Here is a 12,186-nt window from a genome sequence, read left to right as displayed (position 1 = left end):
ACACCTGAAAGCATCAGTAAAGGAGAAAGAGAAGGCATTTTTGGGAACTGTTAGGCAGGAGCTGACAGGAGAATCCTGAAAATAGCTGAGGGCATTTGGGGTAGCCCAGTGAAGGTGAGAATCCAACAGCCGCTTCCCAGGTATGACTCAAGCTCTATTGTGTATACTGTATAATCCCTCCTTTTACCTTGCCAATCCCCCTGGCAACACCTCCCCAGCCAGGATTGGGCGGCTGCTAGAGTAGGTGGAGTCCACAGGTATCCCAACCTGGGGAAGGCGAAGCCAGACCAACTGCCAGGAGCTGCCACCGTGATCCAATGGGTCTCCTCGCGACCTCGCAACATGCGCACCCCATTTGATGTGGGGAAACGCTCATTAGGCAGGAGCTGACAGGACAATCCTGAAAAATAGCTGAGGGCATTTGGGGTAGCCCAGTGAAGGTGAGCAAATGTTAAAGAAACAGGGGAGCAGCATTAAAGGTGTCGAAGCTCCTAAAGAACGGCCAAGCATTTTATTTCTTTTGTATTTCGATGGGCACTTTCAGGGATGAGTGCAACTACATAAGCTTATTTAACTGAAACTCTGTTCAAAGACTTTACCTTGTCACTTGGAATTACAATTAGATAAACCTTTTTGTTGAAATGTAGAGAGTCTGGGGAATGTAAGCTTTTTCTTAACTCTTTAAATAAGGAATTTACAGGGGGCACGACTAGCAAATTAGTATTTAGAGTAATGGAAATATAATAGTTTTAAGAAAACGATGCCTCATTTATGCAAACTTGAATCTGTTTTCTACTCTGGAGAAGGTAAGCCATCATTTGTCAGTTATATGTTGCTGATGATGACACAAGGTGGAAACATATCTGACAAATGGAATTGTGTGTGTGTGTGTGTGTGTGTGTGTGTGTGTGTGTGTGAGAGAGAGAGAGAGAGAGAGAGAGGAGAGAGAGAGAGAGAGAGTGTCTGTGTGCATCATTCAGCAACAGCATCCTGAGTATCTGGTGAAATGCTGACTTGACAACTGAAGTTTTATTGGGTGGGAGAAGAAGAAGAAAGTGCAGCAGGAACAGAATAGTACCTGAATCCTACAGATAACACCTGAGCATAAGGGATAAGCAAGTGACTTTCTCCATCCTCTTCCAGCTGATAATCTTCTAGTGTTGCAGTGTTATATTAACTGCATTTTTCTTTGGCATATATTTTGTACACATTTTGGCTTCCAGTACACTGCTGCGATACTTTATAATGTAAGTTTTTCTTTAAATGGAAAAGGGTTATATTCAAGAGCAGATTCCCAAATACCCGTTGCACCCCAAAAGTTGTCTCCACAACATTTCATCGTCAATTGGCACAAGGTGGCAGAAAGTAAACTTTTTACAGTTCTGAGATACCTGCAGACTTGATTTTCTGGCTCATGTGTATAGCGCTGTCTTCTTGGTCTATTGGCTGACTGGACAGTGAGAAGATCCAGATCTCTGCTACTTTGACTGTAGTTTCCTTGATACTGCTGAAAAGGTTCAAAACTTGGCCTCCTTCTCTTGGGTGCTGCAATACCTACAAGACACAACGTCTGAGAGAGTGCGTGCTTACAAGTTAACACCCTATTTCTTACCCCACTTTATGTTTGTTGTCAGAAAATTGGAGTTGGCTTTTACGGGCCAGCTCCCCAAGTCCCTAGAAGTCCGCTATCGGTCAGAGATAAACACAACATCTGAAAGAACCTTAGCAGTGCTTTTGCAATGTAGCCCTTACAAAAGACCAGAGAAGAAGTATGTTAACACCCTGGGCTCTATAATTTCTTATAACTTAAATTGGTCAAACAACATCAATAGTATTATTAAAAGGTCCACCAGAGGCTGTATTTCCTGCGTCAACTAAGGAATTTAAATTGTCCCAGGAAGTGTTGTTCCAATTCTACAGAGGCATCATTGAAACTGTTCTCTGTAATTCTATAACAGCTTGGTACGGTACAGCCTCCAAGAGAGACAAGAAAAGGCTCCAACGAGCTGTAAGAATTGCAGAAAGGGTAATTGGTGTTAGCTTGCCTTCAATAGAGACAATTTATGCTACCCGAGTTAGGAAGAGAGCAGAGAGAATTGTAGCAGATCCTTTACATCCCGGTCATCATCTGCTTGATTTACTTCCATCTGGACGTTGCTACAGGACTTCATATACAAATCGGCCAGGCACAAGAATAGTTTTTTCCCTTGTGCCATTAAATTGTTAAATTCGTAGTTGTATAGCTGAAGGGGGGGTAAATTATGGGTGGGGTTTCCTTGCTTCTTTGTATTGTGAGAGGAACAGTGTCTGTATGTTTACATTGCAATGTAGCCGAAACAAATTCCAAGTATGTTGGAAAATGTACTTGGCCAATAATAAAATTATTCCTATTCCTATTCCTATTTATGTTAGTGAGCTATACACTGGGGCGCCTACCTCCACCATGTTCACAGATCCCATTGCCAAAGTTTTGTAGCCCAGAATTGTTCTGTTTTTATACCGCTTCCTCCTCTGCAGCATGATCTGAAGTTTGTTGCCTTCTCTTTTCAAGAAATGGGGATACTGCAAATAAAACATGTAAAGGTTTTATTATAATGCAAAAAAATGGGGATATTAACTTCACCTTCCCAAGGAAGCACCTGGGAAAGGCTGTCAGGTGGTCTCTACGAACCCTGAGATGAATGACACTAGACTTTAATATTATTGGAGCCTTCACAGAAAGAAGAACTGGGCAAGGAACAAGCCCAAAATACAGAATCTCTTGAAAAAGCAATATATTGTTACTTTTATGGCTGGTTTTGTACCATATAGAACCACAGCTACTAGGATATAGTTAAAAGTGTTAGTAAACATTACTGCACAGAAATTTGGTGGAAAAGGTTGGGAGATGAATCAGCAGCCATAAATGAAAGCTGGTTCTTCTCCACCTATAAATAAATTTAAAAAGTGGATCCCTCTCTCCTAAAGAGTAGACAGAGTACTTTGTATCCTGATCAGACTGGATGATAAACTAGTTCACTAATTTATTAATCACATTTACATCCGACCCTTCCTTATCTAGCTTCTTGACTAGTGCATCCTCTATAAGCATGGGATCCCTAACATGATGCATGCAGTCAGAACAGCTCTCAGATTTGGTGCCCCACCAAGGCCCTTCTCCTCCTCCTCCTCCTTATTATTATTATTATTATTAAAACTGGTAGGCTGTTTAGAAGGGTTGCCTAACTGAATATTTGTCTGGTTTTTAGCCTGTGTTTCATTTGTTTGTGCCGAAGGCCAAAGGAGGCTGGGAATTCCTGCTCTTAATTCTTCCACAACACCCTACATAGCCCAAGGCAAGCTTCTAGTCTCTTCCAGCTCTACAATGCCGTGGGAAATCAGATGAAGCAATGAGTAATTTTTCCATTTCGGTTTTTTTAAAAATATGTCCTAAATTAAGCTGCTTACAATAAAGGGCAGGAGGAAATATCAAGGATTCCTACGTTACCTGCAGGGAAAAGGTCAGTGCAAGTTCTGTTTCTACGTGCCCACTAGAATGCAGCATAATTTCATGAGACCGCAATATTCGTTTTGAACCCTGCACAGAAAAAGGAAAACAGATCAGCTATTGTTAGTCAACAATCACAGATTTGTAGATAGTGTCGCCACAGACCAGTGAAGGGCAACGGCGGCTTCCAGCTGTTGTTTGATGACCTCTTCCACTGTCCGTGACTATTGGCTTGGGCTTCTGAAAGAGACCCACAACAGTTGCAGAGGCACTGACCCCCCACTCTTCCCACAGACTAACGTCCAAGTTAATGCAATTACTGGGCTGTCGAGGGCCAGAGCACACAGAAACACCATTTACCTTCCCACCACAGTGGTACCTATTAATCTACTTGCACTGGCATGCTTTCAAACTGCTAGGTTGGCAGGAGCTGGGACAGAACAAAAGGAGCTCAACCCCGTCACGCGAATTTGAACCGCTGACCTTCCGATCTGCAAGCCCAAGAGCAGATATAGGCAAACTTGGCCCTCTAGATGTTTTGGGACTACAATTCCCATCATCCCTGACCACTGGTCCTGTTAGCTAGGGATCATGGGAGTTGTAGTCCCAAAACATCTGGAGGGCCGAGTTTGCCTATGCCTGCCCAAGAGGCTCATTGGTTTAGATCACAGCGCCACCAGGGCCGTCTTTAGCATATGCGCCACCAGGGTGCAAAGATCCGCCCAGCGCCCCCAAGTTTAGTTAATTTCGTATTCATGGCGCCATTGAGAACGACAAGCGCTGTCGTTGAGTCTGAGAAGCGTCGCTGTTGTGAATGACAAGTGAGCACACAAAGTCAAAAGTCCTTTAGTGAAACAGTAGGTAGAGCTGGACCATAAAGAAGACTGATCGCCAAAGAATTGATGCTTTTGAATTATGGTGCTGGAGGAGACTCTTGAGAGTCCCATGGACTGGTAAAAGATCAAACTTATCCATTCTTAAAGAAATCAGCCCTGAGTGCTCGCTGGAAGGGCAGATCCTGAAGCTGAGGCTGCAGTACTTTGGCCACCTCATGAGAAGAGAAGACTCCCTGGAAAAGACCCTGATGTTTGGGAAAGATGGAGGGCACAAGGAGAAGGGGACGACAAAGGATGAGATGGTTGGACAGTATTCTCGAAGCGACTAGCATGAGTTTGGCCAAACTGCGGGAGGCAGTGGAGGATAGGGGTGCCTGGCGTGCTCTGGTCCATGGGGTCACGAAGAGTCGGACACAACTGAACGACTGAACAACAAGAAGGTATACATTTCGGTAATAACTACCGGTAGGTATATATGTATTTTGTTTTTCTAGCTTGATCAAAATTATTTATTCTTTCCTAACAGGTAGATAGTTAAGAGCTTAGGCGGCTTCAGCGGCAGGTGCCTGGCACCCCCCAGAATTCGGCACCCGAGTGCCCCACACCCCTTGCACCCCCGGGTAAAGATGGTCCTGAGCGCCACCCACATTCCTTTCATGAATGGCATAACACCTAGTTAAGATTATGTTAACAACTTTGTTTCAAGAATTAAGATGTGCAATTCCCAAAAGGCAATGATATAAATTAGCATCAATTCTGTATCAATAGATTTCTCAGTACCCAAATTGTAGCATCGTATATTAATGAAACCATTTTTTTCCTCACTACGTAATTAAATCACACAACTCCCAATAAATAGGATATTAGCAACCCCAATTGTAAAGCAGCTCATTAGCTTATTATACCTAGCGAGGCTTGCATTACCTGCATTTTGACTGCAATTACCACAGAAATGAGATCTTTATCCAATTCTTTCAATACAATCAGTTTCTTCAAAGTCAAGCTGCACAACCTGCAAATTAAAAACGAAACAAAACCTGTGATATTGGGGGAAATAACTTAGGGATTGGGGAACTGGGCCAAAACTAAAAATCAATTTCACGATTTAATATCATCAGCAAACAGGGTTACTGCACTGACTGACTCTAGACTGTTTATGAAAGAGCTAAAAAGCACAGGTTTCTATACTGATCCCTGTGGGACTCCACTTTCTATATCCCTCCATCGGAAGAATTATCCATTTATCCCTGCTTCCTTAACCAGGTCCTGATCCACAAGAGGACCTCCCTTCTTGTTCCATGCCTGCTAAGCTTCTCGACTCAGCAAGGTGTTTTTTCAGAAGTTGTTTTTTTTTTTAATGTCCAAGTGCACTATGTCACCTGAGTCACCTCTATTATGAATGGCCACTATTTTTGGCTACCTGACAATGATGGCTTAGCCACACGGACCTCAACCTCACTCACCATCTGGATGAGAAAGGAGAGGAGCAATAAGGACCATGACAGCAGGCCGGTCCTTCCAGAAGCGAGAGGCAGAGAAGCAGCACTTTGCCGTGGTCACCAACGGAGATGCCCACAACCGGGCATCTGGAGGTAGCCATAGAGCAGGTTGTCACTGATGGGGCATCCCCTCAAAAGGTGCATTTTCCCCGAGGAGGAGCAGATGAGTTTGAAATGAGCTGCTTCAAGGACCTCCAGGGGGGGGGGGGCAGTAGAATTTCATACCAGTTTGTTTCAGAGCAATCTAGAGTAGTTTCCTTTTTTTTTTAGTTTTAAAAATAAATCTTTATTGAGAATTATAACATTCATACATTAAAAACAATGCACAATGCACAACAAAACAAACATCACACACACACATAACCATAATACATCAAAAAGAAAATTGAACAAAACAAATCATACATATTCATTCATTCCTACTACCGTATCTATTAATAAAATATCAATATTCACTACTTAAATAAATAAATCATAACCAATCCAAGTTAATCATAAATAATAATACCTAGTTGTAAACTTGACTTAGGCTTCCGCCTGCCCTCCTCCCGGGTTGCTTAATTTGCTCGTTACTGCGTTTTTCCAACCATTTAACCAAATTTCATGTGAATTTATCTCTAGAGTAGTTTCCTATTGCAGCACCTGGGAGATCTTCCCCATGCACAGACCGGAGAGCAGCCAGAAAGGAAGCAGCATGAGAGAGCATCTGATAATCGCCCTCTCTCTTGGTCTGCGGGCCAAACTACATGTCCACCTTAACTGCCGTGAACGCTGCTGACATTCTCATTTTTTGCTATATAAACGGCAGCAGCGACAGAAGGCGGAGCGTAACTCTTTCTCCCTTCTGCAGCCGGACAAAAATGGCTATTTGCTTTGCTAAGGAGGCCTCTGCCGGTGTCAACAGCAGCTCACCTTAAAATGCAAAGAGCGACTTCAAAAGCGAGCTGGGCGCCTGGCTGGGGTGGGCAGGTATAGGGAAAGGCTTCAAACCCCCAGAGCCAGGCAGGCTAACGCCCCTGGCTTTCCCCGCAGCCGGGTATGTATCCCCCTAAGGCACCGCGCACGGCTGCGTTCACACAAGCACCGCGCCGCAGCCGGGCTCGACCTTCCGCCGGCCGCGCTGGCTCCCAGGCAGCGGCGCGAGCGAGCAACCCCGGCTGGGGAGGCGGAAGGCGGAGCCCCGACGGGGCGGCCGGGCCCCGCCGGAGCGAGCGCAAAGGGAGGCGCGGGACTCACCGCGGGACGCAGCTGTGGCCGGTGCCGTCCACCTCCCAGGCCGCGAACAGGTTCATGGGCAGCGGGCCGCCCGGCGCCGTCACGCCGCCCGGGGGGCTGGCCGGACGCCCGCGCGCTTCGGCCGCCATCGCTGGGTCCTGGCGGAGGGCAGGCGGCGGCGAGCTGCTCGCCTTCTCCGGCCGCGATGATGGCCCTTCAGCGCCTGCAGCCTCTCGGCGCTGGCGCAGCAGCAGCAGCCGCGGACCTTCGCCCGGGACGCGCGTGACCGGCCGCGGGGGGGAGGGGCGCCGGGAGGGTGACGTCACAAGAGAGCCCCCCCTCGCGCGCGCCCTGCCCCTTCGAGACGAAAGGGAGGGAGGCGGGCGGCGGCGCTTGTTCCGCCGCAGTGGCAGAGGAGTAGCGGGGCTGCTGCTGCTGCTGCATCTCGCTCCACGGCAGGGGCGTCGTTGGGGAGGGGCGGTAGGGGCGGTACGCCCCCAGTGACAGGGTGATAAGCGGCGGGTGGGGGTGAGAAGCGGCGGCCCCTCCCACGCGCCGCTGCTCCCTCCGTCACCCCGGGAGCAGCAGCGCTGCACGGACGGGGTGCTCGCTCAGCCAAGCACCCCGTCTGTGCAGCGCTGCTGCTCCCGGGGTGACCGGTGGTGCGTGGGGAGTGGCAGGAGGGGCCGCCGCTTCTCACCCCCACGCACCGCCGCTCGCTCCGTCGCCGTGGGAGAAGCAGCTGCTGCTGCTCCTGGGGCGACAGAACGAACGGCGGCCGAAAGAGAAAGCGGGCAGGGAAGCAAAGCCGGCGCTTAAAGCGCCGCTTTGCTTCCTTTTTTCCTCCCCTTTCGGCACTGAAAGGGAAGGGGGGGGAAGCAAAGCCGGCGCTTAAAGCGCCGCTTTGCTTCCTTTTTTCCTCCCCTTTCGGCACTGAAAGGGAAGGGGGGGGAAGCAAAGCCGGCGCTTAAAGCGCCGCTTTGCTTCCTTTTTCCTCCCCTTTCGGCACTGAAAGGGAAGGGGGGGAAGCAAAGCCGGCGCTTAAAGCGCCGCTTTGCTTCCTTTTTTCCTCCCCTTTCGGCACTGAAAGGGAAGGGGGGGGAAGCAAAGCCGGCGCTTAAAGCGCCGCTTTGCTTCCTTTTTTCCTCCCCTTTCGGCACTGAAAGGGAAGGGGGGGGAAGCAAAGCCGGCGCTTAAAGCGCCGCTTTGCTTCCTTTTTTCCTCCCCTTTCGGCACTGAAAGGGAAGGGGGGGAAGCAAAGCCGGCGCTTAAAGCGCCGCTTTGCTTCCTTTTTTCCTCCCCTTTCGGCACTGAAAGGGAAGGGGGGGGAAGCAAAGCCGGCGCTTAAAGCGCCGCTTTGCTTCCTTTTTCCTACCCCTTTCGGCACTGAAAGGGAAGGGGGGGGGAAGCAAAGCCGGCGCTTAAAAGCGCCGCTTTGCTTCCTTTTTTCCTCCCCTTTCGCACTGAAAGGGAAGGGGGGGAGCAAAGCCGGCGCTTAAAGCGCCGCTTTGCTTCCTTTTTTCCTCCCCTTTCGGCACTGAAAGGGAAGGGGGGGGAGCAAAGCCAGCGCTTAAAGCGCCGCTTTGCTTCCTTTTTTCCTCCCCTTTCGGCACTGAAAGGGAAGGGGGGGGAGCAAAGCCGGCGCTTAAAGCGCCGCTTTGCTTCCTTTTTTCCTCCCCTTTCGGCACTGAAAGGGAAGGGGGGGGGAAGCAAAGCCGGCGCTTAAAGCGCCGCTTTGCTTCCTTTTTTCCTCCCCTTTCGGCACTGAAAGGGAAGGGGGGGGGAAGCAAAGCCGGCGCTTAAAGCGCCGCTTTGCTTCCTTTTTTCCTCCCTTTCGGCACTGAAAGGGAAGGGGGGGGGGAAGCAAAGCCGGCGCTTAAAGCGCCGCTTTGCTTCCTTTTTTCCTCCCCTTTCGGCACTGAAAGGGAAGGGGGGGGGAAGCAAAGCCGGCGCTTAAAGCGCCGCTTTGCTTCCTTTTTTCCTCCCCTTTCGGCACTGAAAGGGAAGGGGGGGGGAAGCAAAGCCGGCGCTTAAAGCGCCGCTTTGCTTCCTTTTTTCCTCCCCTTTCGGCACTGAAAGGGAAGGGGGGGGGAAGCAAAGCCGGCGCTTAAAGCGCCGCTTTGCTTCCTTTTTTCCTCCCCTTTCGGCACTGAAAGGGAAGGGGGGGGAAGCAAAGCCGGCGCTTAAAGCGCCGCTTTGCTTCCTTTTTTCCTCCCCTTTCGGCACTGAAAGGGAAGGGGGGGGAAGCAAAGCCGGCGCTTAAAGCGCCGCTTTGCTTCCTTTTTTTCCTCCCCTTTCGGCACTGAAAGGGAAGGGGGGGGGAAGCAAAGCCGGCGCTTAAAGCGCCGCTTTGCTTCCTTTTTCCTCCCCTTTCGGCACTGAAAGGGAAGGGGGGGGAAGCAAAGCCGGCGCTTAAAGCGCCGCTTTGCTTCCTTTTTTCCTCCCCTTTCGGCACTGAAAGGGAAGGGGGGGGAAGCAAAGCCGGCGCTTAAAGCGCCGCTTTGCTTCCTTTTTTCCTCCCCTTTCGGCACTGAAAGGGAAGGGGGGGGGGAAGCAAAGCCGGCGCTTAAAGCGCCGCTTTGCTTCCTTTTTTCCTCCCCTTTCGGCACTGAAAGGGAAGGGGGGGGAGCAAAGCCGGCGCTTAAAAGCGCCGCTTTGCTTCCTTTTTTCCTTCCCTTTTCGGCTTCTTTCAGCGCCGAAAGGGGAGGAAAAAAGGAAGCAAAGCGGCGCGTTTAAGCGCTGGCTTCGCTTCCTTTTTTTCCTCCCCTTTCGGCGCTGAAAGAAGCCGAAAGGGAAGGGGGGAGCAAAGCGGGCGCTCTCAAGCACCTGCTATTTCCCTTTTTCCCCCCCGGGGGCGTGGCATCGCGCTGTGAACGTGCGTCATGACGTCATGACGCACGCACGCGTCACGATGCCCCGCCCCCAGGGGTGCCTCTTGGCTTCCCGCCCCGGGCGGCCAAGGGGCTAGGAACGCCCCTGCTCCACGGGTCTCCCTTCCCGGGAGATGCCCTTACAGGATGCAGGGAGGGAGAGTCGCAAACGCTGCCCTCTTTTATTTTGCACTTGGGGAGCTCAGGTGCCCGGCGGCTTCCTTGGCTTCCCCGTATTGTACGTCGTGCAAAAAAATAAAAGCGCTGTAAACTGAAAAGCACTGTTGTTGTTGTTGTTCAGTCGTTCAGTCGTGTCCGACTCTTCGTGACCCCAAGGACCAGAGCACGCCAGGCACGCCTATCCTTCACTGCCTCTCGCAGTTTGGCCAAATTCATGTTAGTAGCTTCGAGAACACTGTCCAACCATCTCATCTCTGTCATCCCCTTCTCCTTGTGCCCTCCATCTTTCCCAACATCAGGGTCTTTTCTAGGGAGTCTTCTCTTCTCATGAGGTGGGCCAAAGTACTGGAGCCTCACTTCAGGATCTGTCCTTCTAGTGAGCACTCAGGGCTGATTTCTTTAAGGATGGATAGGTTTGATCTTCTTGCAGTCCATGGGACTCTCAAGAGTCTCCTCCAGCACCATAATTCAAAAGCATCAATTCTTCGGCGATCAGCCTTCTGAAAAGCACACCCGCGAGTTTTAAGTGCCGCGTGAAGGTTCAGCTAAGGGCTGCCTGCCTCTTCCATCTAGGAAAGCGAGCGCAACTCTGGACCACGGAGCTCCGAATCATGCTGAATGAAACGGAATTCTTTATGCATTCAATAAACACACGAGACGTAACCGGCTGTGCTCTTGCATAAATAAATATAGGCCTACTATAACGGAATTCTTTGCATGCATGCATCCGACTTTTGCAGCCAAATATTCGGTAGCGGCAAATGCCAACTCTTTGCCTCCTGTCCAAGGAGGAAGCGCGTTTCCCGCTCATCCTCTTCACTGCACGTATCTGTTGTTGTTGTTCAGTCGTTCAGTCGTGTCCGACTCTTCGTGACCCCATGGACCAGAGCACGCCAGGCACGCCTATCCTTCACTGCCTCTCACAGTTTGGCCAGACTCATGTTAGTCGCCTTCGAGAACACTGTCCAACCATCTCATCCTCTGTCGTCCCCTTCTCCTTGTGCCCTCCATCTTTCCCAACATCAGGGTCTTTTCTAGGGAGTCTTCTCTTCTCATGAGGTGGCCAAAGTACTGGAGCCTCAACTTCAGGATCTGTCCTTCCAGTGAGCACTCAGGGCTGATTTCTTTGAGAATGGATAGGTTTGATCTTTTTGCAGTCCATGGGACTCTCAAGAGTCTCCTCCAGCACCATAATTCAAAAGCATCAATTCTTCGGCGATCAGCCTTCTTTATGGTCCAGCTCTCACTTCCGTACATTACTACTGGGAAAACCATAGCTTTAACTATACGGACCTTTGTCAGCAAGGTGATGTCTTGCTTTTTAAATGCTGTCTAGGTTTGCCATTGCTTTCCTCCCAAGCAGCAGGCGTCTTCTAATTTCGTGACTGCTGTCACCATCTGCAGTGATCATGGAACCCAAGAAAGTGAAATCTCTCACTGCCTCCATTTCTTCCCCTTCTATTTGCCAGGAGGTGCTAAACACCCACTGGTGCACCACGACGTGTCTTTTGCGCCCTTTAAAGTGGCCAGCGCGGTCCCCTGGAGGGAGCGCCGGTTCTTCCTTCAAGTTTCTCCCGGGCGGCTCTTAGGAAAGGGTCCGACAGCTTCGTGGCGGCGGTGGCGAGAGAGAGAGGGTTGTGGACGGGTGCCAGCCCCGACGGAGGTTGCGCCCTGCCTTCGACCGCTGGAGGTGCTTGACGGCTTGCTGGAGTCCAGGAGGCGAGGGTCGCGTTCCTCCCGCCCGGATCCTGCTCGAGGGCTTCCCACTTGGGACATCTGCTCAGCGGGCAGGGAAGCTGGACTGAGGGCCCTTTGGCCAGAGCAAACGGCCCCTCGGCTTATGTCTGCTCGAAGCACACCCGACCCGACCTCCCTTGCCCCTTTCCCGACCGCTCCGTCGTAACATCGCCATCTTATTTGTGCGCCGCTTTTCCCCTGGCAGGCACCCCAGGAGGCTTACAGGCGCCTCGCCCCCGTGACCCGCCTGCTTTCGGATGCTCCCTCCGGCAGCTTCCCAGCCCGGGCTGCTGCAGCAGGGAGTTCCAAGGCTCCCCACGCAGAGCGGGGAGGATTGGGCGCTGTGGGTCCTTTCCCCGCGC

The 12,186-nt window shown here is 50.7% G+C and overlaps 1 protein-coding gene across 1 annotated transcript in view; it reads right to left on the bottom strand.

Moving 5' to 3' along the window:
• LOC117049535 (phosphofurin acidic cluster sorting protein 2-like) overlaps positions 1–7,135 on the bottom strand; it is a 47,359-nt gene extending 40,224 nt beyond the window's left edge. Inside the window, 5 exon segments of the mRNA XM_033154281.1 lie at positions 1,392–1,554; positions 2,437–2,562; positions 3,488–3,577; positions 5,248–5,335; positions 7,059–7,135. Of these exon segments, the coding sequence (XP_033010172.1) occupies positions 1,392–1,554; positions 2,437–2,562; positions 3,488–3,577; positions 5,248–5,335; positions 7,059–7,114 (523 nt within the window). The 5' untranslated portion in view covers positions 7,115–7,135.
• Between the last annotated feature and the right edge of the window lie 5,051 nt (positions 7,136–12,186).

This window comes from Lacerta agilis, chromosome 7 (genome assembly GCF_009819535.1).
Source record: "Lacerta agilis isolate rLacAgi1 chromosome 7, rLacAgi1.pri, whole genome shotgun sequence".
Lineage (NCBI taxonomy): Eukaryota > Metazoa > Chordata > Lepidosauria > Squamata > Lacertidae > Lacerta > Lacerta agilis.
Note: the sequence above shows the minus strand (reverse complement) of the source record. Positions and strands in the feature narration are given on the sequence as shown.